At 38.4% G+C, this 26,341-nt stretch overlaps 1 protein-coding gene across 1 annotated transcript; it reads right to left on the reverse strand.

Annotated features, from left to right (window-relative positions):
• Positions 1-5,334: 5,334 nt before the first annotated feature.
• LOC135476825 (T-box transcription factor TBX3-like) lies at positions 5,335-20,342 on the reverse strand. Its single transcript, XM_064756956.1, has 4 exons — positions 20,245-20,342; positions 14,889-15,156; positions 5,865-6,011; positions 5,335-5,415 (listed from the first exon to the last, which is right to left on the reverse strand). The coding sequence occupies exons 1-4, from the start codon at positions 20,265-20,267 to the stop codon at positions 5,335-5,337; spliced, it is 519 nt and encodes a 172-aa protein (XP_064613026.1). The 5' UTR covers positions 20,268-20,342.
• Positions 20,343-26,341: the final 5,999 nt, after the last annotated feature.

A 26,341-nucleotide genomic window follows, 5' to 3' on the forward strand; every position in this document is an offset into this window, starting at 1 on the left:
TCAAATATTTTTTTGGATTGAACAATGATCGACTTAATCAAAAATGTTTTAATCTGGCATCTGAGATCATATTAAACGACATATTTACCTTAATTTAGCAACAGCTTTTAATTGACGTTTTTTTCATGGGTGTTTTTCGCCGTACTCAAGAATATTTCACTTACACGACAACAGCCAGCATTATGGTGGAAGGGTACCAAGCAGAGCCCAAGAGAAAACCCATTCATAGGTTGCAGGTAGAGCTTCTAACGTACGGCTTGAGAGGAAACCAGTATGTTGTGGGCTTGAACTCACAGCAACCGCATTACTTGGAGGCTCTTGGGTCATTGTGTCTCGCAGGCACGCATCTCCACATGTTTTCAGTAACGTCACAGTATCTCAATCATCTTAAGACAAATTCGCATCAAGGAATTCAGTTTCATTTACACGTGACGTCACAAATAAAGTGATGAATATTCATCATTTGTCCAAATCGGGAACAGTTGTTCGTAAATTCATCTTCATCAGTGCTGTACCGAAGCTGACATTTTGTGTACACAGTACATTGAATGTACATTCAAGAAGACCATATGTAGATCAGGTTTTTAAAACAACAACAACTAAGCACACAATGCTGGTATGTTATGTAAAAATTCCCTGAATAATAAAATATCCTCGGAGTCTGTTTCACGGCGGTGATGAAGACGGTGCGTTAATATTGAAAGGCAGAGAATATGGGGAAAAACGTAAAGGGCGGTGAGGAGATAAAGTAGGTTCTAAACTCAACGGCCAGTGTTTTTGACCAGATAATTCCCTACATCTCTGAAGCACATTGTTCGGTTCGGACGAAGTCTTTTCCAGTTGCTTTCTTCCAAAAGGCATAAACATAAGATTGTCCATACTCGTTCCAGGTGTCGACATAAACGTATTGGAAAAAGTCGGCAAAGTCAGTGCGGAGTCCAACAGCCATCTTTGGTGAGCATCCCACGCATGCGCAGCCGACCAGCCCAAACCGGAAACAGGAAGGAAAAATGATGGTGGTCGCATAGGAAAGACCGGAAGCGGAAATGGCTTGTCCACTCCTGAAAATCCCGAAGCGTTTAATCCAGACCTACGGGAATCCAGTAACCCGGGTGGAAAACCAAAGTGTCTTGGAACTCCGCTGCCAAACGAGTGCAAATCGAGTCGGTCATTGGATCGACCTAACCGCAGTCTGGAGTGACCTTCAGAATGACCCTTGTCGTCCTCTGAACCAGAAATGCCCAAGTCGTCCTCATCGTCCTCGAGTCTGCGCCTTCGCCTTTCTTCTCTTTCACGTTCTTCTGCTCGGAGGTGACAAAAAAGCAAACAGATCTTTTATTTTTAATTTAACAATATTTTTGGAAAATTATTTATTCATGTATTTCTTTATTTCATCCTCCATTCCGTTCTTGATAACGTTTCTGTACACAATGTCAGGATGTAAATGAAAATAACACACTAGACCATGCGACCACATTGTTGATGGGCTGACAGATTAAGACTAAGGTTTTACTGACATATTTTAAGAAGTTGTCACACAGAAAAAATGTGAAGAAAAACAACATTATGTGTGAAAACACATAAACAGGTTAAAAAATGGTGTGAACTTATGTTTTATGCACATTGCCTCCGGGTAGATATAAGATGGTCGTATCTTAGAGATTTGACCGCCTTATACGTTAAGTCGCTCATTCGCGCGTACCGCACTGTTAAATTTCTATCATCCACCCGCGGGACACTGGCTTATCTCTGCGACGCACCCCATGTGTAGTTAGTGCATTGTTGTGTATGATTCCGTAAGTGTTACGTTTGGTTTAAGTGTGATGGTTGACTGTAACGGGTCAAAGTTTATCGGTTACGAACAAAGCAAATCTGATGACGAATGTTTTAGCCCCGAACCATTTTGATCGCCGACAAAGATGTCCGCCGTTATATTGGGAGGCAATTGCGAACGTGCTAATTAGCACGTTTAATGAGTTAATTTATGTTTTACGTTTGCATTGTTCAACCTGTTTACATCAAATGGTGTTGAGTGAGAAAGCCTGTAAAGAGATAAAGGTTGTTTAAATTTGTTTAATCTTTAAGACATTAGATAAGAATGTAAAATGCAATTCCGAACACGTTCAGGTTTGTTAAAGAGGAATATGTATGTAACCCTTATATTTATTAACGATATGACGTTTCATAGACAAATGACACGGGGCTCTCGTTTATAGCGGTTGCTTACAAAGTCAACCCCAAGGGAGACTCACGTTCGAACCATATCCGATAGCTTGGTTGTAATTTGAATCTGGCGGTGTGCCAAGTGTATACACGGCGGCAAGGCCGAGAAATCGCTTAAAAACTATTAGAAACTGGGTCAAATCAATCAGTCAATTAATCAATCAACCCACAGTTCCTCCCAACATACTGCTGACCGCCTTCGTATAAGGGAAACGTCCTGGAGTAAGGCGTAAAACACTAACTAACTAACTAACTAACTAACTAACTAACTAACCAATTAACTAACTAAATGATAACATTTCATGAGACCTGGATAATTGCACTTCCGTAACACGCGATGTTAGAAGGCGATCTGTGATTGGTCACTTTGACGCCGCATGGCATTAACTATGGAGCAGTGTGTGCTGTGTCCTATCCTGTGTAAATAGGGGCACTGAGGAGCATGATTCAGGATGGTTTTTTAGGCAACCTTACAAAGAACAAACCTGATTGCTTCTCTGTGGCTAGTTATCAGTCACAAGGCTCTAGTTCATGGTGCTTTTGTGATTAATACACGAGATCCCTGAAAATGGGTGTAGTCTACCTAGTGTTGTATAATGGCGAAGCAATTTATTTCGTCAGATTTTGGTAGCCGCTTTGTTTTTGTTTCTAGGGGTTGCGTTGTAAACAGGTGTTGGGATCAAGCAGTTAGAGAAATTGTTACTGGCCATTAGAGAAATTAGATTTACTAACGCAACGCTAAGCTGGAATGAAGCATTAAAATTCGGCCCCATCCTTTGCTAGATTCAGAGCCGGACTGTTTGTCTGGTTTATGTGGGAGATATTTCCAGGCACGGAAGTAAATTTGATGTGCCAAAGTCGATTAGAAATATTTCGTGTGTTGAGTTAGGTTAAGAAAAACTAACGTGGAGCTAATAGTTAGGGTGATCCCGAAAAGCCTTTTCAAAATACCTCAAAATCACAATTCTCGTAAATTTACAAACAGCAAATATATAAAATTCGACAGACCAAATAAAAATATCAATAACATGGCCCGAAGGCACGCGACGCAAATCCCCGTTTGGGGGGAATTCCCTTGGTAATCCTTAGTGAGTCCTCTCCCCACCCTTACGTTCCCTCTCCGTACGAATTAAGGAGAAGCGATCGCCTATTTGCTTGTCGTTGTCTAAAATACATACCAGCTGCTGAGAGCATAAGTTTGTCGTCCACAGTGAGTCCTGCCCCATTATCCCCTCCGCACAGGCCATCGTCCAGCCCCTGTACACCCATCAGAACCGCATGCGCTTCTTCCGCACTCGTCATAAATGGTTTCCTAGAAGCAAACGTCCAAAAAATCATGCACATATCGTTGGCACACAGAGCAATGCGGCGCGCGGTCACGGTTTGTCTAGAGGCACGAGCATTGCGATTCACTGAGCGTGACGAACACCGTGTTTCTCACGCCAGTGTCATTCATCCAAGACAACTTTTGGGAGGGATCATGATCTGCCGATACAGTAGCATCAAAGTGTCTTTGAGGAGGCCAAGCATTTTAACAGCTTATGGAATGTCAAAGTCAGGAAGTTAACTAAGTTCTTGGTGCATCCAACAACCACCACCTTCCCCCCTCCCCAACCTCCCCTCGCACACCACACACACTACCCGATTCCCACATTTTCTTTGTCAAGGGCTCATTTCACTTACAGCTTTATGCCTAAATCCCTTGTTCAAAAGAGTGATATTTGGTAATCTCATTGTCATTCCCATTCATTACAAATTTCTCTGATTTACAAATCACAACTTAAGTTAAATAACGACAGAAATTAATTCAGTATTTTTCCTTGATATAGCAGCTAACCAATGAGTTAATCTGCGCGAACATTTCTCACTCAGCCAGCTAACTAAACCAAAGAGTGAGATTGTAAAAAAATCAAACCAAGAATTAGCGTGCACGTCAATCCGTCATCCAGTGAGTCGATTAAACATTGAAACTGTCCAGCAGCCAGCCCAGCAGAATCGGTAAATGTCTTGTTCGGTAAATCAGTCATTTCGGACATGACGCTTATATTCAAAGAGTCGGTCATATAGTGAGAGAGATCATTCGTATAGTGAGATAATCAGTCAAAGAATCAGCCAAAGAACCGAACTGTGTGTCGTACAGCCAAAAAACGAACTGTGTGTGGTACAGCCAAACAACCGAAGTGTATGTCGCACAGCCAAACAACCGAACTGTATGCCGTACAGCCAAACAACCGAACTGTATGCCGTACAGCCAAACAACCGAACTGTATGTCGTACAGCCAAAAACATAACTGTATGTCATACAGCCAAAAACATAACTGTATGTCATACAGCCAAAAACAGAACTGTATGTCGTACAGCCAAAAACAGAACTGTATGTCGTACAGCCAAACAACCGAACTGTATATCGTACAGTCAAAAGCAGAACTGAATGCTAAGATCAACTAAGGTCAGAACTGGCTATTAGCGCGTCAAAGAACTCGTAAGGGCGTTAGTCAAACAGAGCATACCAGAGAGTCATCTCCCACTAGTAATAAGATTTAAATCTGACATATAGGATTCAACCATAGGTATTATGAGCTGGACCCAATTCTGGAAGCGATTTAAGACGTCGTGCTAGTAAAATAAACCAGCGCAGTCATGTCACGTGTACTCATCAGTCATCGGGTAAGCAAGTTTTCCAGAAGGTGTTTCCTCACACAAAACCCTACAGAGTGACAGAGAAGAAAAGACTAAGTGGTATTTTTCCTTCTTCTTCCAGCTATTTATTTTTCACGAGCAGCTAACAATACTTTGTACACTTAGTTTCTTATAGTTCAAAATGTTCTGTCTGCTACATGATATTTATGTCTTTGATTCTAAAAGTAATTTCTCGCAATACTTTATTTGTTGTCGATGACCTGGTACGACGGAGAATTTTATTCGTTTGTGACTTATCCAAAACATCCTGAAATTTAGAACGATGTGATCCTACAATATTATATATACAAATTTTACCAATTAATGTAAATTAAAGTAATTTCTGCATAATAGCAATGTCAGTGACGTCACATTCTGTATTAACTCTTGTACCCAATGACGACTACCTTTAATTCTTAAGCTTAACGTAAACTACCTTTTGTCCCTCTTTGCAGCACCGTTTACCCGAAATCCTTTGGCAAATGGATTATGATCTATCTTAAGCTGGGTAATCTGAAATGAAGAGACTTTTTTTAAAATAAGCACAAAAATGCATAACAATAAACAGCCTATCTAATATCCACGTTAATCAATAAATTTATTTATCTATTTATTTGACTAGTGTTTTGCGGCATATTCGAGAATGGTTCCCTTATACGACGGCGGCCAGCATTGCAGTGGGAGAACACCTGACAAAGCCCTTGGGAAATATACTACCATTCGCAGGTTGCTGTGGATGTTAGTTGGAAAGGATAATAAATAAATAGCGTTCAAGTGCATTGTATTTGCCTTTCATACATTTTGTTTTGCTTTGTTGCACATGGTTGTTTAATCGTTCATAAATTATTAACTACCTTTTATTTTCTCAAATTTCTTTCCAAGAGTTAACAGCAGGCCGCGTGTATAGTTACAAACATCAAGAGAAGTACTGAAACAGCACCTTTCGAAGAACTGGTACATACCTTGGTGTTTTGGTAAGCCGTGACAGCCATGAAAGCGGTTTCCTTGAACACAAATGTTCGGAAGCGTTTGTAAGGCAGTTTGGAAAGGTCATTGGCTTGGACAAGGTGAAAACGAGGCTGATACTTGTGCATGGAGTTGAGGATAACCTGTTGAGAAATACAAACGCGCAAGTGAGTAAAATTTCAAACAATTACACCAAAAAAAAAATGAGAGAGGGATAGACGAGCACGAATGTGTCGAATGTTGTCAATGTTAATTCTTGATTAATAAAAATAATTTTGTATAACTTACTTATGATTAGACTATAACAACTGTCAACCATGTTTAATGGAGGTTTCATGTCAATAGCTGTTAGACCTTGCAGTGTGCAATTAGAAAACGTTCAATACAAAGCACAATGCACTGAGCCAAGAGGGCCAGGCATTAGGAAAGAATTATGTAAAAAGAAGCAGTTCATACGCAGTTTTCAATGATACCGGAAATGCGCTAAAAATGTTTTAAGCGCATAAGCTTATTCAGCATTCAAATGGTGTTGCAGGCCAGCTTATTGATTCTTGTTAACGAAAAATATGTATCTCACTTGTGCTTCAACTGCAACTTTATTTTATATATCCCACGTGGCAATTTTATTCATCAGGATGCATATACAGCCTCTAGCCCATGAGGACGAGTAATCCCTTACATACTAGTAATAAGAATAGATTGCTGCAAGCTGGACTTGAACTGACTGTCTCATTGGTGAGAGGATTCAGGTAATGCACGAAGGTAAGGGATGGACATGAGAAACTTTTTGGGTGTACTCTGCATACGAATGTGACTGTTTTGTTTTGTATGTAAGTCCTTGGGTTTATGGGGGAATTATTGCATAATTAAGGAACAAATACTAGGTTCAATGATTTTTCAATTATTTATGCACAAATGGACACAAATTATCTCATTGCAAAACGTTGTGTAAAAAAAAAAACCGATAGAGAGGAGGAAGAAAGACTGGAAAGGGCATGCAAATTTACGTACAATAAATCACAGATATTTATCAATATACAGATTAATTAACTGCTACATCTAATTAGTTTCTGTTCCCCTGAGATGGAAAACAAATTTTTCTGGCGCGACCGTAATGTAAACTGACAAAGGTACATCTTACGCGATTGGTTTACAGTTAATTAATGGACCAATTAACATCGACGTACCAGACTGCCCTTGTTTAGAGTTCAGAGATAGCTGTCACTCAAATTCCAGTCTCATGTGTAGTGAAGATACACCCGTCTGAACTTTTACGTTAATCAATGTCAAATTAGTGCACTGAAGTACCCTAAAAACACTTTATCCTGCAAATCTTGGCACGCAATAACAAATCATGAAGGCAACAACTATATCCAAGGCACTAATCAAGAAAAAAAACATTACTTTATAATTCAAATCTGTGACTGAAATACCTAATTTTACATATTGCAAACGTTGACTCAGTTCTTATATTAAAACTAACAAAATCAAATCTAAACGAGAATGCGTTACACACATACCCTCACAAAAAGCAATGATTTCGTGCAGTCATAACATTATAAGGAAAAATTTCTGTTTACGCGGAATTTATCTTCAATTTCCGCCAATATCAGAATATCGTGGACAGTATTAATATACAGATCTATTCATTGAAACAAACTTTCGTTCAAGAATGGTCAGCCCTGAGATGAACACAGTTGACACATTCGCCTTTAGATTTGAGAAAATAAAACGCAATTATAGGGAAACGGAAAACGATATCAGAAAATAATTTAAGAAACATCATAACGCTCACTAGTCCCTGTTGAAACCCAAGTTTTTCTTTATGAGTCCTGGTAGCGACACGGGTTTAATCAAATGAGTGTTGGCGAAAGTCTCGCGGCGCGACACGTCCTGACGTGACTGCGCGAGACGCGATGACGGTAGGCGCGCTACACGAGGCCCAGCCACTGTCTCACCTTAAGGTGGTTTGTATGCTCGTACCAGACCCGGGCAATATTTACGGGGTCGTCTGCGACAGAAAAATTATCATAATGGGAGAAAATGCACAGCAAACGCCGTCAATAAAATTGTATACACACAAGAAATTTCAATATTGTCTTTGGAAAGGTCGCCGCCAAAAGAGAGTTGCCGCTATGTACTTATACAAAAATCCCCGCCATGGCTGCACCAGCAGTTTGCAACATTTCGACGCCATTTGTTTGTATGTAACATTGCAATATTGGGTATAGATGCAAGGTTACAATCATGTCACCGGGGCTGTGGTCTTATACCATGGTCATATGTGTAGGATGATATTTATATACAGGGGTAGGTGCCGGTGGTGGGGAGTAGGGTTCGAAACCGGGCGCGTCCAGGCCTGTTTATGTCTTAACTAATTTCACTTAGTTTACACATCATCCGTGTTTCTTTTTGCGTTTGCAAATTGCAGACGTTCATTGAATTCAAATTTGAATAATTAGCATGTTATGTTATATTGGTCACTTCATGTAAAAGTCATTTGAATAAGACCGAGGTGCAAATTACCTCAGCAAATCACAAATATATTCTAAAGGTACGTTATGGTTTGGGTTCGATTCCAAGCTTGGTTACTCTTTTCTATTCCACTTATTATACCTATGTAGATGTTTGCCAATTAATGCTCAGAACACTCCGGATCTTATTATAACCGTCCGCTTCGGGAGCGGTAGATCCAAGGTCAATCCTGGTTCGAGTCATACCTAAGACCTAAAAAGAGGAAGTCCACTCTTGTCGTTCAGCATGAAGGGGATAGTGCAATAACTGGTTGACACTTGCAACAAGGAGGCACATTACGTGCACCCTAAGCATTCCTTCGTCGTCATATGACTGAATAATTGTTAAGTACGACGTTAAACCCCAAGTACTAACTCACTCACTCACTCACTCACTCACTCACTCTTAGTATAACGGTTTTGGTGATCTCCAACTTTTAGCGACGTTTGGAAGTTCGCTTTCCTTCTCCCACAAAATATGAGAACAAATGTTATACCTTTTCTAGAGACGACAGATTGATTGTTAGTGATGAAAGCCTATCCCTGCCTCTGGGTAAGATTTACTGCATAGTGCCTTATGCTTACTGTGTCCAGTTCCACTTAAAACAGGCCTTCTATTCATGGTGCCAAATTAGATCGCCACTTTGGACATATGAACTGTATCCAATCAAGGCGTAATTACATCAAGGCGTAATTACATCAAGGCGTAATTACATCGAGACGTAATTGAGATACATATTTTGATTTCCGACTACTTATAACATAGCATAATACACCATTTGGGTACGGATTTCATTCATTCGCCTAGAACATTCTTTGCCTCTTTTCATCATCAATGATGACGGTTGACTGCTTTTCCTTGATATATATGAATCTGTAATATACACTTTCTTAGTTCTTTGGTGGTTTGTGTTGAGCGTTGTCTTGGGAATTAGCCTCGCGATTATTGACCAGGAACGTCCATTTTGCTGGTATGCGAGTGCATGTTTTGACGCCTAGCTAACTAACAAGGTAAGCTTACGATGTCACACTCCCCAACATGTCACATAAACAACGCTCGCGCACGACAGCTGCTGTCTATCCAACGTACAGAACGCATGCACTGAGCGCATGTAGGTCGACGACGTAAGCTTGGAACAGAGATTCATTGCCCGAAATTTTGTCAACAGTTACCTAATTAAACAGATTTATCAGAAGAAAACATCAACCGTGATCTGATTATCCACGGCTCAAAACAGGAAATAAACGCACTTAATTTCACAGTCACACTAGTTTTATAGCGTCTTATGTAATGGGCACAGTGGATTCTCTTCTAGGATCCGGTTACTATGTACGTAGTAAAGTCACTCAAAATCAATATAATACTGTTTTCTGTATCAGGGACAGTGAGGTGCTGTAAACATCTAAACGTGTCCAAAATAATAAACACATTTATGTATGAAATTTATCACCACTTCTGTTATACTTTCATTATGCGCAAATCTGAACGAATACGTCACATTTCATGTATATTGCTTTTTATGTTGCCTGACAACGCGTTTGACATCAAACGTATGTGGGTCTTTGTATAATCACACAAGTAAAACAAAAACAAACAGTACGATGCACATTTCGAAGCTGATTTTTACCAAAATATTTATGACTATTTACATGACACATATGCAGACTTTGATACCTTGCTGTGGCCTTTTATGAAGGTGAATTTCATGAAAAAATATCTCGCCTTCTATTAAATTCTTCAAGAAAAACATATTCTGAATTTTACATCACCAAGCGGGGTTTTGAAATTAGATTCTGTAAAATGTGTGCAAAATTAACTTTAAGCTTTTTTGTTTCTCACATTGTTATGCAGTTAAGGCCTACGGGTAAACTATTATGACTTACTACAAAACAAGAATTTATTTTACGTCGTTTTTGATATCATAAAACTTACAATAAAAAGAATTCCTTATGGGTTTTTCTCCCGACTATTTAAGTACGTATTCTTTTGTGATGTGCAGGTGTGGGTATATGTGGGCATAAATGTGAGGAATTTGACACAAAGCCAGTTTATCATGGCACAGGTCAAGCATGAATCTTGACACGAGTATTTTTAATGAAAAACTCTGACTGTAATTGTATAACCCTCTGGTAACCAGCTAATCTGTATGGACGGAATAATAAAGTGTTTCCCCCCAGCGCCACCCAACCCAAATCTCATTAAACCTCTCTCTCTCTCAATCTGCAGCCCAGCTTGGTTTAATACGTCCATACACCTAACAGTGCCTGCCAAATGGTCGTGGATAAGAAAAAATGAAAAAATCAATAAATCAATTTAATGAAATGATTCTGAGAAATATTCGACCACTAGTGCAAACCTTCATATAATTCTCTTGCAAGTAAATATAGGCAGAGCTTAACCCGGGGCTAGAGGATCTATATTTATCGTGTTAACTTAGATCGCCGCGTTGGATATATGAACAGTTGCCATTAAAGCGCAACCGAAATTATAAACTTCGATTTGGATGCTGTTTTCATTCATTCCCCTGAAATATTCCTTACGTCTTTCCAACAGCATTAATGTCGCTCTTCATGTTGTATACTTTCTTAGCTCTTTAATGGTTTATGTTGGGCGTCGTTTTGGGAATTTTACTCGCTATATTATTGGCCTGGGCCGTCCATTTTGTTGACGGCTGAGATAGGAATGTCTTGTCGCCTAGATTCAATTCATACAATCAGATTGGGTCTATTTGAGAAAATATATGCTCTTTATTTTAGACTTTTAAAGACAGATCAAAAGAGACAAATAAACTACATGAATACACATCAATAAAAAAGTAGAATAGAGTCTATCAGCATGCAGAATAGTTGAAGAAAAGACTTTTAAAAATCAAAAATAAATCACGCATGATGGGAGAGGATATGGCCCTTCCACTCCTACCTACTATATCTATGAGACTTTGGCAACGTGTACATTTCAGCTGGAGGTTTTCGGTCAGATTAATTATGATGATGTATTTTTTTTAAGGAAAATGAGGAAATTATATACCAAATAAACAAATCGTTGTCCTACGGTTCTCTTTGAAAAGATGATTTCTTAGGTGTCCTTAAAATCCAACTCGATATTTAAAAATCAATAATAATAGTGCTTAGCGAAAATGTGTAAAAAGTTCTTAGATTTTCCCCCAAGTTTTCGACAAAGCCCTTTTATATATGTCCGGATTTCTTATTTTGACAAAGCGGAGCGATGTTTTATCTATTTGTTTGATTGGTCTTTAAGAATTTTATATATATTTTTTTAATGTCATAGCTGCTAACACATTAACATAAACAAAAATTGATTTGCATATTTAAATAAATGACATGATGTTGTTTGCATGAAAATCCCTTGTCTTCGGTTAGTTTATGGAAGGGCCACCTTGAAACAGATTAGCATAATTGCCGCTTGAATGAAGTCTTGCACGCAGTTTTCTTTGTTAGAGATTTAAACTTGCAATTCCCATGTACATTTCTGAGCGTAGCTAATTACTCGCCCAGTCACCCTGACTGTGACTTCGCCTTAAGAGGCGCGGAGTTGACAACTCGGAGCATGAAACACAGAATAATAACTGCTAAATAATTCAGTAGCATCCATGAAGAATATTACATATTCACACACGCACACTATCTACATATCTCGCTGCATTGTTATACAGAACTAATGAATCAATCTTTCACGACTATTCATATAATCTGGATTAATTAAGGCTTTAAAAATCTTGAGCGAGGGCAGATTTCATCTGGAAAAATATCCAACATTATCATCCTATTCAGCAGATTCGGAGTGAGATTTTGATCTCCTAAGAACGTCGAGGTAGGGCTCTAAAGCGCAAATTTTCTCGCCACGAAACGTCTGTTTTACCTTTAATCACAAAGTGATGTAAGCTGAAGAAGCCACAGGACACTGCTAGGTGAAAAACAAATAAAACAAATGGATGTTTCAATCTGAGGTGTAGATTTCATTTCAACTTTGCCTTCTGATTCATCGATGACCCTTCACAAAATGGGCTCCAGTCACGCGAATTCTCGGCACAAACGTTGTTTAAGTGAGAACCACTTAACAGCCATTTAGCAATCTGCAATAACGCAGTATTGTTTACTTCACAAAGAGCTATTTTCTTTTTCACCCTTTATTGCATTCCATTGTTTTAAATATATGTAAACTCACAATTATTCATAAGATGTACACATTGCCATGCGCACTACATGTCTGCATTTTTCTGAATGGTGACACGTCACGTGAGAAGATGGGAAGAAATCGCTGGACAAAAAGCGGGGATAAATCACTGGCCAGAAAGTTCACTCGTAGTCATATCAGTAACTCTTTAGATGTTTCACAGTCTGATGTTTAATTACTTTAAAAATTAAGAAACCCTGTTTCTCTTCACTAACATGTCTAACCGCCATGCTGTACATGGGAAATTGTTCCCACTGCTTAAATCAACCGATGAAGCCAAGACAGAACGCTAGAACACCCTGTAGAAGGTAACTCACTGAAAAAATGTTTCCACCGCTTAAATTAATCGAAATAACCCAGGTGGCGTATGATCTTGCCGACAGGATATTTTTGCATGGGGCAGGTCAATAGAGGAAATATACATGTCCACGAGAAAAAAAATAAATCATTCACCGGAATAAATATTTCCACCTCTATAATTAACCAAAGTAGTCAGTAGAGAAATTTATGTATCCAACAGGACATTGTGATGCAACATCCAAAACGGAACAAGGAACCAGAAATACTTAGCATGTCCATTAACGGCTGAGCGTAACAACGGAAGACTTTGTCAGGTAGCCAGCTGGCATGTCAGACGCCGCTGAGATGTTTTTGCGAAATGACAAAAGTCCAGGCTGTTGGGGATCGGCTTGGGGATCGCATTGAGGATCACTACATGTTCTGAAAGCTGACTGAGGATCATCAAGCTTGACATGACGAGTCTCAGACTTCAAGCAATTTGTCAACATCCAGTAGGATTACAGTACAAAGTAGATGCCAAAAACCAAATCGTAATTTTAAACGAATAGTTACGATACTATCATGGATCGAGTATGACAAACAAGACAATAGTTATACAAACAAAATATGATCGAGCTTGGAGTGATACCCATAACAACATGAGTAGTGCATGGATTCAGAGCAGCGATATCGTTCTGCTGGTTGGCAAATGGTGATACGTAAGTGGTAAAATACGGCCTTTTATCAGTTTACCTCAGTTAGGGTTGTATTCGAACTGGTCATGTAAATGGTAAAATAGTAGCAGATTACACGCCCTTTAATCCTCATATTGTACAGTCCTCACCAAAGTAAGAGCTAGAAGCTTCTCCAAATGCTAATTCTTTCATATTATAGACCCGATTCAGAAGAAATATTCCTATACTCTCAGCCTATCCAGTTTTGGCCCACTTGAATTTTTGCTTTCATATATTGGATGGAGAAGTTGGCTCTTTTACTCGTTTATGTGTTGATACGACGAATTTGATTGGTACAAAAATTTGACCTCTCCAGTCAAGGGTCAGGCTGCTGAAAGCAGGTATCACTTCCCGTCCACATAGTGACAGGTCAGCATTATTGAGCGACTATAGTAGACCGAAACGAAATAGTCTGTAATCGTATTTTATTTTGGCTGTTCCATTAACTAAAAATAAACATGAGAATTTCTTTGAATGTGATAACGGGAATATGTTTCCGACAACTAGTGCAAAATATTATGAGATTTGACATTATATTTATGAAATGGATCTATCAGTTTTGAAAGGTTCAAAAGGCCTATGTAATACAACTTATAAATGTCGCTATTTTCGAGTCAAGAAGAGATCAGCCAGACAAAATCTTTGGAGGTGATATTTTAATCTGGTGACTAAACATGTAACAACAAAGATGTTTTTAAAGTGAAATAAATTTTAGATAATTTACCTAATACAAAAACGCTATAAAACGCTTCACTTTTAAAATACCTTTCATCTGCAAGATGCCATGTTCTTTCATAATTTTTGAGAAGTTTAAGAAGAACCAGTTTACCAGAACCTAACACAAAGGCTCGTTCAAAATCGTAGTTGTGCTTGGAATTGCAATTATAACCTCTGATAAAAGAGAATAGTAAATAGGTCCGAGGAGTAACTTTTGGCAAAATCTAGAGCTTCCTGTTGCCATTTTGAAATGGGTGGTGTTGTACAAGCCAGAATCATTATATCGGTAAAACTTAATGCAGTGATTTTGCGTTGGACAACAGCAACTAATTAAGTCTTTGATGAATTGTAGACATTCGTATACCATCTTGTGACAATAATGAACGCTCCGAGTCAATGTCCGCAGCACCAACTTCCAGTGCAACGCTCAGCAAAACTTATCAAAGAACTCAGGAATAAGTAATAATGTAGGACGAATTCACGCAAAGAGAAACAGTCAACAGCTGAATTTCAGATAAGTGTGAAATGTTCCCTCTCAAAATTAAACACATAAAGCATATAAAATGAAACACATATACTTACGAATCCATTTTTGTCCGCTATGTCGTTTGTGAGTTTGAGTTTATGAAATGAGACAACTCGCTGCATCCATCGCTCACCGGAACAAGGCGAGTCTGGGTGGATGTACATGCGCTTTGGCATTTCCGGATCAGCTTTTCCCGCCACCACCCAATGGTTGTTATGAAATTTGTAACGGCAACTGTCCACGGAGACTATATCCATAAGTAAAATATATTGGCACTTTTTGTCCAGTCCTGACATGCGCACTTTATATGGTGGAAACATCCGTCTGAAATAAAAGAGGAACATTCTTTTTACCTCCCCGAAATGAAATGAAACCTTGGTGTCTGATGTTGTTATTCTGACAATTAAATTATCCAAAGTAAAGGATCAGATTCGACATTCGTATACCACTGGTAGACCATTAAGAGACGTAGATAAGTCAATAATCACAAGACTCATTTCCAAAAACAGTTACACTACAAAGAAACCAGTTCCCAAAGGAATATATAACAAACAATACAGAGATAATATGTATAATGTAAATAAAGTTGATGCAATTAATAACATAGATCACGTTATTATGAAACATAATCCATCAAAATGAACAGCATACACCATGAACAGTTTTAAGAAATTTGGACAAATATGCAGATTGGTATTTCCAGTTAACATTATCTGTAATACACATATTCACTGAACATGTGTGGGTATGATATAAGAAAAGATAAGAGTTAATAATCAGGAGTGCATGGCTGCATGTTATGGGAGCAATAATTCAGAATATTGATACATGGCTATTGATGTATTGATGACACATTAAACGTTGAAAGTATATTAGGTAATGTTCAAACATTAAGATTTTTTTCCATCGATTTCCACATCAGCCATGGATGTGTATAACTATATCTTAGACAAGATGTTTCCATCTATTTTCAGAGCAACTTGATACAAAATACGTCAGAAAACCCACCTGCAGGTGTTGAGCTCAATGTTTCAAAATCCTTATTGACCATGTATATCTTAATTATTTGTATGATTGGTCTCTCGCGCTGTACTGGAGGGTATACCATCGCCAAGACGCATGCCTGGTTTATGATTGTTAGGCAAAACGCCCAAAGTCACCGCACTTTGCCAAGTACATGACAAACTTCCTGACCAAAAGCCCACGGAAAGCCATAGCTGCGCTGTTTGAACAACAGAACGCATTGGTTTGCTTGGCTAGCAAGGGAAACTGTTTCTGTAGTTAGAGTGTGAAACGATTGCGGAGTTAAATATATTCAGCATGTAATACACCTCATTCATACAAGCTGTCCGCGCTATCTCCCCATTTTGATATTAGCCCCATGCTGGCTAAATCGACTTTACAAAATATGATTTAGATTTAATTCACACACCAATGTTTAAAGAAACTTAATCATTAAATCTGACAAACCTGCGAATGATCATGCATGCGTTTCTCCTGGGCATGCCCATTTTTCTAAGACCATAAATGAATAAATAAATCAAATTAAATTTTGATATGTTTTCGGATATCTATTTTTAGAAAATCGTTGAGTATAAGACTACATGAGAACGCCATAATTATCTGAAAATGTATGCGTGTGTTTCGCTCTTATCCGAGATGTTCTGAAGAAACAATATGAATATGGATCCAACGACATATAAGTGGTTGAAACACGTTTGAATTGGAGATTATCTCGCCCTGCTGGGTTTGCCAGCAATATAACCAGGTTTCAGGGAGCATTTAGGGTTGTCAAACATCAGTGTTCTCTAAGCCGAAAGAACAACGTGTGAAATGACAGGTATGTCTTCCATAGTGTGGGAAGCAGTCGCCCCTTGGGGACATGAGAAAAAATCCCTTCATAACCAGACACGAAGATGGCCACCTTTATCAGACAAGTGTATACGACCTCGCAGGTAGACGTTTGGTGTGATTCGAGTAAGGTGTGCATATATTATACTGAAAAAACTGATCCGGCTATAATGGAAGAATTGCAGGATTTCTAAAAAAGACATTCAGCTATACGTTTGCACAAAAAAATGTAACTGTTACATATGGGCTAAAATTAAATGTAAAATTCAAAGAAGATATAAAGGCCATACAATGAAGCAAATACACATATTGATTTATGTGGATTCAAAAAACAGAAGCCAACTGCTTAGAGTTAAACCATGTTGTCATTGTTTTAAAATTAGCAGCAGATCTGAAGGTTCATGGTAAGAGGTGCAGGGGAGTAAGAAGGTTCATGGTAAGAGGTGCAGGGGAGTAAGAAAGTTCATGGTAAGAGGTGCAGGGGAGTAAGAAGGTTCATGGTAAGAGGTGCAGGGGAGTCTTGCCCTCAAAAGACGAAAAGAAAGATGGTAAAAGAAATTCGGTATACGCTTTTCTATCATTGTTTACAATAAAAGCACTTGGTTTATTCCGTTCCCACAACCGTCCTATTATTGAAAGATTGTTGAGTATATGGTGTTTGAAACTCCAATCAGGGAAGTAAATGAATATTATCCAACTGGCCGTGCACTATTCATGTTTGTTAGACATCGTGCCAACGGCTTGTTGCCCAAAGTTAAACGTTAAGTAATTCTGATATGATATGATAAAAAACCATGGGAACATGTATATACAGGACAACTGAACCGAGAAACTATAATCGAAGACAGATTTGAACATGAAGGCCAAACTCAAATGTGTGAATGTTACTGGTATTATTACACCTGTGCTATTTACAAGTGGATGTAAAACATCTGAAGTATTAAATCTGATTTTTATAAATCGTAAGAAATCAGTATAAATTCTGATTTTTATCAATCGCAATAAATCGCAATCTGTGCACACCATACTGGTCAAGGCGTTGAATTGGTGTGTAATGCAGTGGAAGGTGCGGTATCGGGGCTAAAGTCCTAGCGAGCCAAAATTCGAAACGTACAATTAATGAAGACCAGTGTATATAGCATTTAAAATTGCTTTTCGGTTTTCAAAACTTTAATGAATTTTATACCGGAACAGGTATACCGTAGCTACGGAAAACTAATGTGTGTGTAGCATATTCCTGATCTCATGAATCGATAAACTAAAGTGGACAACAGGCGTCAGAAACGTGACAAGGGAACTTGATCTGACAAATAAGGGGAATATATATAAGTTTCGTTGCTTTGATTTATATTGTTCATTTTAGTTAAAATACAAATTGTAAAATTTCATATCAGGTATGAAAAGGGAGCAAGATGTCAAGGAAACTTTGAAGAAATTTGCTTGCTTTATGTGCATGGTCGCCGTTGTACACACATGTATGCATGCGCGCCGTTAAGGTGGAAACCTGTGTTTATGCGTAATTTGCCAAAAATAGACGATGTTTGCATCATTTATAACAGCCTGCAGTATATTTGTTGCAGTGTGCATGGGGATTTATATTTATCATTGCATTCTATCACGGAATGATTAGATCACATCAAGGAGGAAAACAGATGATAAAAATAGAAACAAATAAAAATTCCGCAAACTGCTATACATGACAGAGAATACTAATGACATCTAAACCGATCTTAGATTGAAGGTTGCTTTAAAGAAATAATCGTGAACTATATGAATATTAAATGTTAGACTTCTATATTAAGCCACAAGACTATTTATAGTGAATTGGGATATTTCTTTATGATGTCAAAATTAGGCAAGTTTGTCTAAGATGTTGGGTTGATATAAAGTCTTACAAAATCTCAGTAAATGAACAACTGCTGAGCGCAAGTATTAAGGCAATGGGGTATTACTGTCAACTGGAGAAGGCGGATGGAATGTATTACTATTTTTGTTTGTGTGAAACTGCGTGAACGTTGACTAAAAAGGCGATTACATATTTACATATACGAACGAGGCGTCTAGAAGTCGTGTATGTAGTATACAGTTGTGAGCACATACAAATCACACATTGTGACTTACATACATATGTATAACGCCTTCAGACTCAAGAAGACATTTACATGTTAACTGTTATATGGTCGCATCCGGCTCTCACTTGTTCCGTTACGGCTTTAAGTCAGGAGGTTTGCCGGGTATCTGACCAAGGGTGGTGGTCTACTTCACCCACAAACCTGACTTTGCTTATGTAAGGTACTTTTTTAAAACATGAATTAAATTTCACTTAAATATATTAACAGGTACATCAAACTGAGGAATGCAGCAATCGTGTCGTCGACAGACAACGAGCAAAAATCAGATTAGTTAGTAAGTAGCCGAATGTTGCACAATTATCTGTAAATTTTGTTACTGAAAAACTATGTCTAATAAATATATACGTATATACATAGCATTGTTGAAGTATCTCAATGTGAAATATACTCGTAGATGATATAGACTACATGGGACGGATAGACACCTTCACAGATAATTTTCACAGTTCTCAGACTAAAAGCAAATGTGACAATGTTCAAAGATATTATCTTTACCTGAGGGATAAATGTAAAAAAACAAAATTATACACATAAAACACAAACAACCAGCCAGCCGCTTCTAAATTTTTGTATAGGTAGCCACCATGACATTCTTTAAAATCTCTTTTTTTCCTTTAAATTAAAACTTAATGAATGTGAGATTTTGTGTCCCTGCATAGACAGATAAATGATGTTACATGGACATAGCACCAGTAAAGCTGAAGTGTAATTAAAACATTTTGTCAGCACCACGTAACAAATTACAAACCAATCAAACACGTAAATGAAATGAAGTACAGAAATATAATTATTATTATTAATTTGCTGTATCGATACAGCCAATATCTGACTGTTTACTTTATCATCTCTTTGGGAACTAGTTAATTTTGAATTTCTAACGACAAGTGTCACGAAAAATGCTGTCAAACAACCAGGAGAGATGCCTTTTAACTACTATTAGGTTAGAATGAAAATATAAAAGCATTTGGCAATATGAAATAAGCACAACCACTTCTCAGTGTCTGATGTGCGACTTGAGATCTGAACAAAAAAAAAACGTTCAATTACTTTGAAGTGACATCCGGGTTCAAAGACCCAGTGCTCATGCGTGTAGAAGATGTGAAATTAAAGTGTTACAGTGAAAGAAAAATGTGTGGTTTTCCAACAATAAAAAATGAAGAAAAAAAATCTAGGCAGACTAACAGTATAAGTGTTGTGTGCTACCCGAAGCGGAGAACACAAGACGCAGCGAAATGACGAATTTTTATTAACTTACTCTGAGCTAAAATTCATCGAGTTGATGAGTCAGTTGTTTGTGGCGATTTGTGTAGTGCGACAAATAGCTTGAGCGCTCACCACGACACCTTTCAGCGGAGCGGACGAGCTGTCAGCGTTAAGCTCCCTGATTAACAGTGTAACGGTTTCAGGTGAGAAGAGAGAGAAAACTTACCTGCCCGCCTTAGTAATCACCATCTCCGTGCCTAAGGCGTGAAACCTGTCCCAGAGGTCCTGGCCATCCAGCTCCACTTTAGGGTCATCCTCAGCCTCCTTGTCCCCGGGATGGTCCTCCCCGGGGGTAGGAGGATCAGCGGGAGGTGAGGCTGGCTGGGGTGGGGTGGAGGGAGGGGTGTTACTGGCCACCACAACAGGTGGCCACCGGAACACAGGACAGTCCCCCATTTGACGCAGACTGCTGAATGACTGTGAAGAGGGGAGGCCTGCTTGTGGCCGAGGGGGGCTCATGGTCGCTCTGGAATCCTGGGGGTTCTCAGGCGTGCTCGAGCGTAACACGGAGTTCCATGCCATTTCTCGGGGATCATCTGAGAGAAGAGAAACCGACTGGCGGCGTCAAAATATTATAAGTTCTAAGCCTAGAAACAAAAGGACCTGACGGCTGAGTTGAACGAATTGTTGTCGCTCATCTGACAAACAGGCGTCTCTGATTGGCTGGCGACCTGGACCGGCTCGCACACACACAGAAGCGGAGGTGTTTCTCTTGTCGGGACTACCTGAGCAAACTTGCAAAAAATCTAGCACATATGGCTACGGACCTCTCTCCTTGCCGGCGCCAGTGATATTATCCACTTCCCAGCATTGGAGGCGCGCTCAGTAAGTGACAACTCCGCCGAAACCATCGGTACAAAACAATTCTCAAACTCAAAAGAAACTTTTAACAAACTGCCAATGTACGACAATTCTGTCCTTGTTCTTCGCTTTTTTTTTACCTCAACAATTTCAGAGTCACTCCATATGGGCATTTTAATTTCTTTCTTTCAGGTTTGAATTTTTTCCTTGTACTTACACACATATCCTATATAATTAACATTTATAGCTGTGAGTTAAAAGATATAAGACATTTAGATCCCAAACTAAGTGAGTGTTTCTATGTCCGATTCCATGAGTTGAGTTGATTAACATTTTTTAGAAAACTATTTGGCAACAATCTAGGATTTATGACAGGGCCATAAAACCATTCAAAATTGTTTTTGTGTTTTCTCAAAAATAATCAGATACATTAATGTCAGTACTTAACAGATATCCTGTAGAGATTAACTGTGAAATGGGAAATGCCGAAGCTATAAATGAAATGAAAGGCGCAGGCAAAAAATTGTCTTTCCATTGTTCACAACGCTAAAATCCCCCCCCTCCCCCAAAATAACAACAACAACTATAATTGTGAGTAAATACAATATGTTGAAAATGACAAATTTACTTCTGTTTTGTGTGCTAAAATACCTCACCGGTCACGATACGGATACATTAGATGAATGGGATCAGGGGTTTTAATATTAGATAGAGAACTAACTGGAAGATCTTAAACTCTGATCACTAGTTAAAGTTGGTCAAAATTTCAAAAACGCAAACTTTTCAGTTTCTTACATATGTTCTATACTTTTTTAATGCTTCTAAATATTAATAATTCATCTCAAAAGCACTGGACCATTAAAAACACTATGCACATGCGCTCTTGGTTCCTAGATTTTCTTATACTTTGAATTTCTTTTTATGTAAGAACTGGGAAAGGAATAGAAAGAATGTAACCAAGTCTTTTGAAGAAAAGTTTATATATAGTTGAATAAAAGGAGATTTTCGTTTTAAAAAACCAGGAAATGTGTAGTGAGGACATGGAATAAAAATTGGTATTTGAATTGATTTAAACTGATTCAAATGATTATTGTTATTTGAGAGAATAAACGAATGAAGATATTACATACGTTTAATTTTAAACATATAGCTTGTAAGTTTACAAACAATTTGTGCTCATACCTTTATACAAAGATCTGTTAGGATCAATTACTATTTCACAGATTCCAACAATATTGTTAATAATTTACGATAAGAAGTAAAAAGCGAATGGAGGCCAGTGGAAAATAGACTATGGGAAGCAGGCAGTGGACGATGTATCGTACAATACACGGGCAAGGCTGGAAAGCTGCCTGCTGGTCGAGATGTTCTCTTATTGGGCCTCTGATTTGTAGATATTTGTTTCATGTTCTGTTTTAATAATACTTATTTTCCGTATATATCAATGTGCCACCATGCCATATAATGCCGAATATGGAACATTTCTAAGCTAAATAAAACCAGAAGGTTTAAGGGCATGCTGTTTATATCCTGCAACATATGTTCGTATTACCCTAATCATTTGTTTTGTGCATGTGGATCATTCGAACATTTATACATATTTTCTAGTGTATGGACGTTTCTACCCCGGGCTTTAGCAAATATTGTACAATAACAGTACACAATCTATAGCAACAAAAACGTCAAGATTATGAGATTATATTCATTAAAAAGAAATTAATAAACGTCAGTATCTATAAATGATTCTCGTCAAGGTATGTCGCATACAACAAATGCATAATTATACATTTACTGACCATATTTATAGTGATATTTCGAAGAAGGCGGGTGGGGTGAGAAGGGATGATAACATCAGGAAATGATATTTTTAACTCGCAATACGACTGAATAACAATGATGTGCGGTTAGCATGAACCGCAACATAGGAACATAACATATCATATATATACCTGTGCAATACAGGTGAGCATGGAGCGAGCTGGCGTTAGGAGCAGGTGAGAACGTCGAAGAGTGGGACAAGACAAGTGTGTGAGATTGGAGGAGGGGTACAGGTGAAGTGGGTCGAAGATAAATATCCAGACGAGGTGAATGTGTCAGTTAATTTGCTGGGTGTTCGCTTGAATGCCCTCTCTAACCTGTCCCTTTATTTTTCTCCGACCAGGTGATAATAGCCCGTTCACCTGCGAAGGTATTTTGCATTATACTCACTCCTTATTAAAGGATTGTCAGATATAACACAAGAGATGGTCTATCAAAAAACCGTTACTTTCGCGCAATTTAATTATGTTTATTCACTTATGTAAAGGAAAGGTGTAACGTACCACGAGCTAATGACAATAAGACAAGATATCAATCGCAACATGCACTTAGCCAGAATAAAAAACGGAATTGCCGAGTTATGAGGGTATAACTGGCCAAGTCAGGCGAAAAGCTTTAGTTCATATTTAGACCGATTCTTACGTATAGCGTCGGGGGAGACAATTACAAGGCTGTATGGGTGCATGGGTGTCACCTTGCCAGGTGCGAATAACGATGGGATTTGCGGCACAGTCATTTTTTTAACGCTGGGCAAATTATCAAATCGTGCTTTTCAAGCAGAAGTTAATCGTGACGGGTAGGGTTACAGTTATAAAAGATGAAATCATGAGACATCATAATTACACAAACGCAAAAGCTGTTTTACATAAAAAATCTGGTAAAAGGAAACAGACAGGGCTTTGAATGACTTAAAGCCAAAATGTTTACAATGAACGTGAAAGACAATGGCGAATAATCCCTACAACGCACAATGAGTTCTTTAAAAACAACAGGTGCGTTATCTCTACAGTCGAAGCTATGAAGGAACTGCGAAGTGTGTAATTTTATACCTTCGAGATAACATACTCCTTCTAAGCCGTTAGACACATGACCGACGAGGCCTAATGCTCGTTGTGACAAATTTTGATTTTATCATATCTTGGCGAAGAGGGACAAACTGAGGCGATATTTACTGCTTGAGAGGAGATTCAATCTTTACTGACACTAGATCTTGTTAAACACTCTTAACTGCCAGAAAATTTAAATGGCAGATAACGTTTCAATATACATCAAACAGGATTGAGTCTTTTCGTGCATGTATTCAGGAAGGTTTGCTTTAACCTTTACGACATGCGAAAATCCGGATTCTTGTGGAGACTTGTAACTATAATTCCAACACACGTTTAATGTTCTGATCACTGTTCTGAAGTCATTTTGTTACTTCTAATACAAGCAATTGTTGGGGTTATTTCATGCATATTAAACGTACCTGTTTTATCCACGGTTACCCTCTCACTGCTCAAGGTGCACGAATTAACACCGACGGTGCGAGCTTTATTTTTTAAGGACAGAAATCTTGACCGTCTATGTAGCAAAATGCAGCCGACAAGCGGAGGTATGTTGAGGGTTTGTTTTGAAAGTGTGATGGATTTTTGGAAGGAGACGGGGATCAGGGCTCGAAGTGTAATACTCTCACCGTGCTAGCGTCACTCTCCATCGCCCAGTCGTCGCCACTTCGCAACCCGGACCGACGCGTCATCACCCAACAACGTTTTCCTTGTGTGACCTGTTAGTGAAAGGGGCAACAGTTACACTTACAGCTTTGGGGCTGTGGGTTGTAAATCCGTCTTCAAATCTTCTCATTTCCCCCCACCAACATTCACCAACACGGCTTCCCCGTCTACCCCGAACCTCTATCCTGCTATATACACTTATCTCAATAGTTGTACCGCACACCTCGATATTTCATAGTTTACATATTTATACAAAAAAGGCTCGCGCTATAATTCACCTGTAATTAAACCAAGCAGGTGTGACGTACACGAGGCCTAGATCACGCTAAATCCGGGGTATCTTGACTTACCTTTCGCCGAACCTGCTTCAAAAGGTCTAGCAGTGGTTCGAGATCGGCGCCGTATATGCATCCATGCCCACAGTCTGAATCGGATTCAATGGCGCACAACGTTTGCCCAATGTCGATAGCTGGGAAAGAAAAATTCTCACATGAGAATGTTTCATATTTATGTTGGCTCAATCGACCCGACTTGGCAGAGCTAATCCATACTTCATGGCTAAACTATATTTTTGTCCATAAGGAAACGTTGTCTGTAATAATTATACTCAGAAAAAAATAGATCACCCATACAGGTATTTATTTGCCCCCCTCCCCTTCCTCTCTAGATTACTGTCTGAAATACAGGGGTCAAGTATAAACCGAGAAATAAATTGTTTTATTGACCATGGCCTTTTTCCCTCTGTATAGCAATAGCCCCAAAATATGTCAAACAAATCCGGATGAATTATCGCTATATTCCCTTAAATGAAGCCCTCCTAAAAATTATTCTTTAAATATGTACTAACCGAACCACAAGCATCCATTTCGACACACTGTTTCTGATATTACTCGACTTTCAACATACGTCCCCAGTTAGCTTTAGCTTGGAAACAGACTGGTTTAATCACTGTTTTTCTTGTTAATTTTTATTTCAATTCATGGTTTGGCATCATTCTTCCACTCCGCAGTTGAATTATGTGAATTATTCAATTTTCGTCGCATCCATCCACCGAGGCATTAGTCTTTCTTAAAGTAAAAGAAAGCTAAAATATGACGTAATGTGTATCATACAGACAACTGAAAACAATACATAAAAATACCTTCATTTATTTTTTCAGATTTCTTTAAGAGTGTGGAAAGGCATTCAAATATTTGAATACTATGGTGGGCTTTTTGGGTCATATTAACGATATCTAGGAACTCAGACGGAGATTCTGGACGGCCTAGCCATATTTATCTCCAGGAGAACTATATTCATGGTAAAACCTAAGAAATTTGAAGTGAAGGCGTTTAATAGAATAACCCTGACACACTAACTTTTGGAGTAATAACTTTTGACTTTGATGAAAATCGCTGCAAATGTACAAGGTGAGATGTACACGCCATACGCAGGACCCTTCAGCGGTATTGCTGAAGCAAGGATAACTTACAATGTCAAAACTGAAACTATCTCTCTCATCGTAAAGTCTACATGCTTTTTTTTTGTCTTTGTACAAATATAGGTCCAGATAAGATGTACTATCTGAAGAGTCTTATAAAGACTCTCTAGACACTTTATGACGTTACAATTGTATCCTTTTTGGATACAACAATAATCAAACAATTATTTACTATTGATTCATTCATTTATCCATCTATTCTTATTAGCTAAACAGACCAAAGCGATGCGATCTGTTCTTTTTGGAGCAGAACTCTTTAAATCATCTCTTATTTTCACCACTACTATCAGCATTGCGACAGATTTGTACAGTCATATATATACTGCCATGTGTAATTCTCTCACAGCATTAATTTTTCCAATATGGTAAAAATTTACTTGCTCTCCATTATTCTTTTTGCGATATGTTTTTTTGGTTTTCAGAAGTCATAATCATGGCTGTCGATACCTATA

This window comes from Liolophura sinensis, chromosome 10, assembly GCF_032854445.1.
Source record: "Liolophura sinensis isolate JHLJ2023 chromosome 10, CUHK_Ljap_v2, whole genome shotgun sequence".
NCBI lineage: Eukaryota > Metazoa > Mollusca > Polyplacophora > Chitonida > Chitonidae > Liolophura > Liolophura sinensis.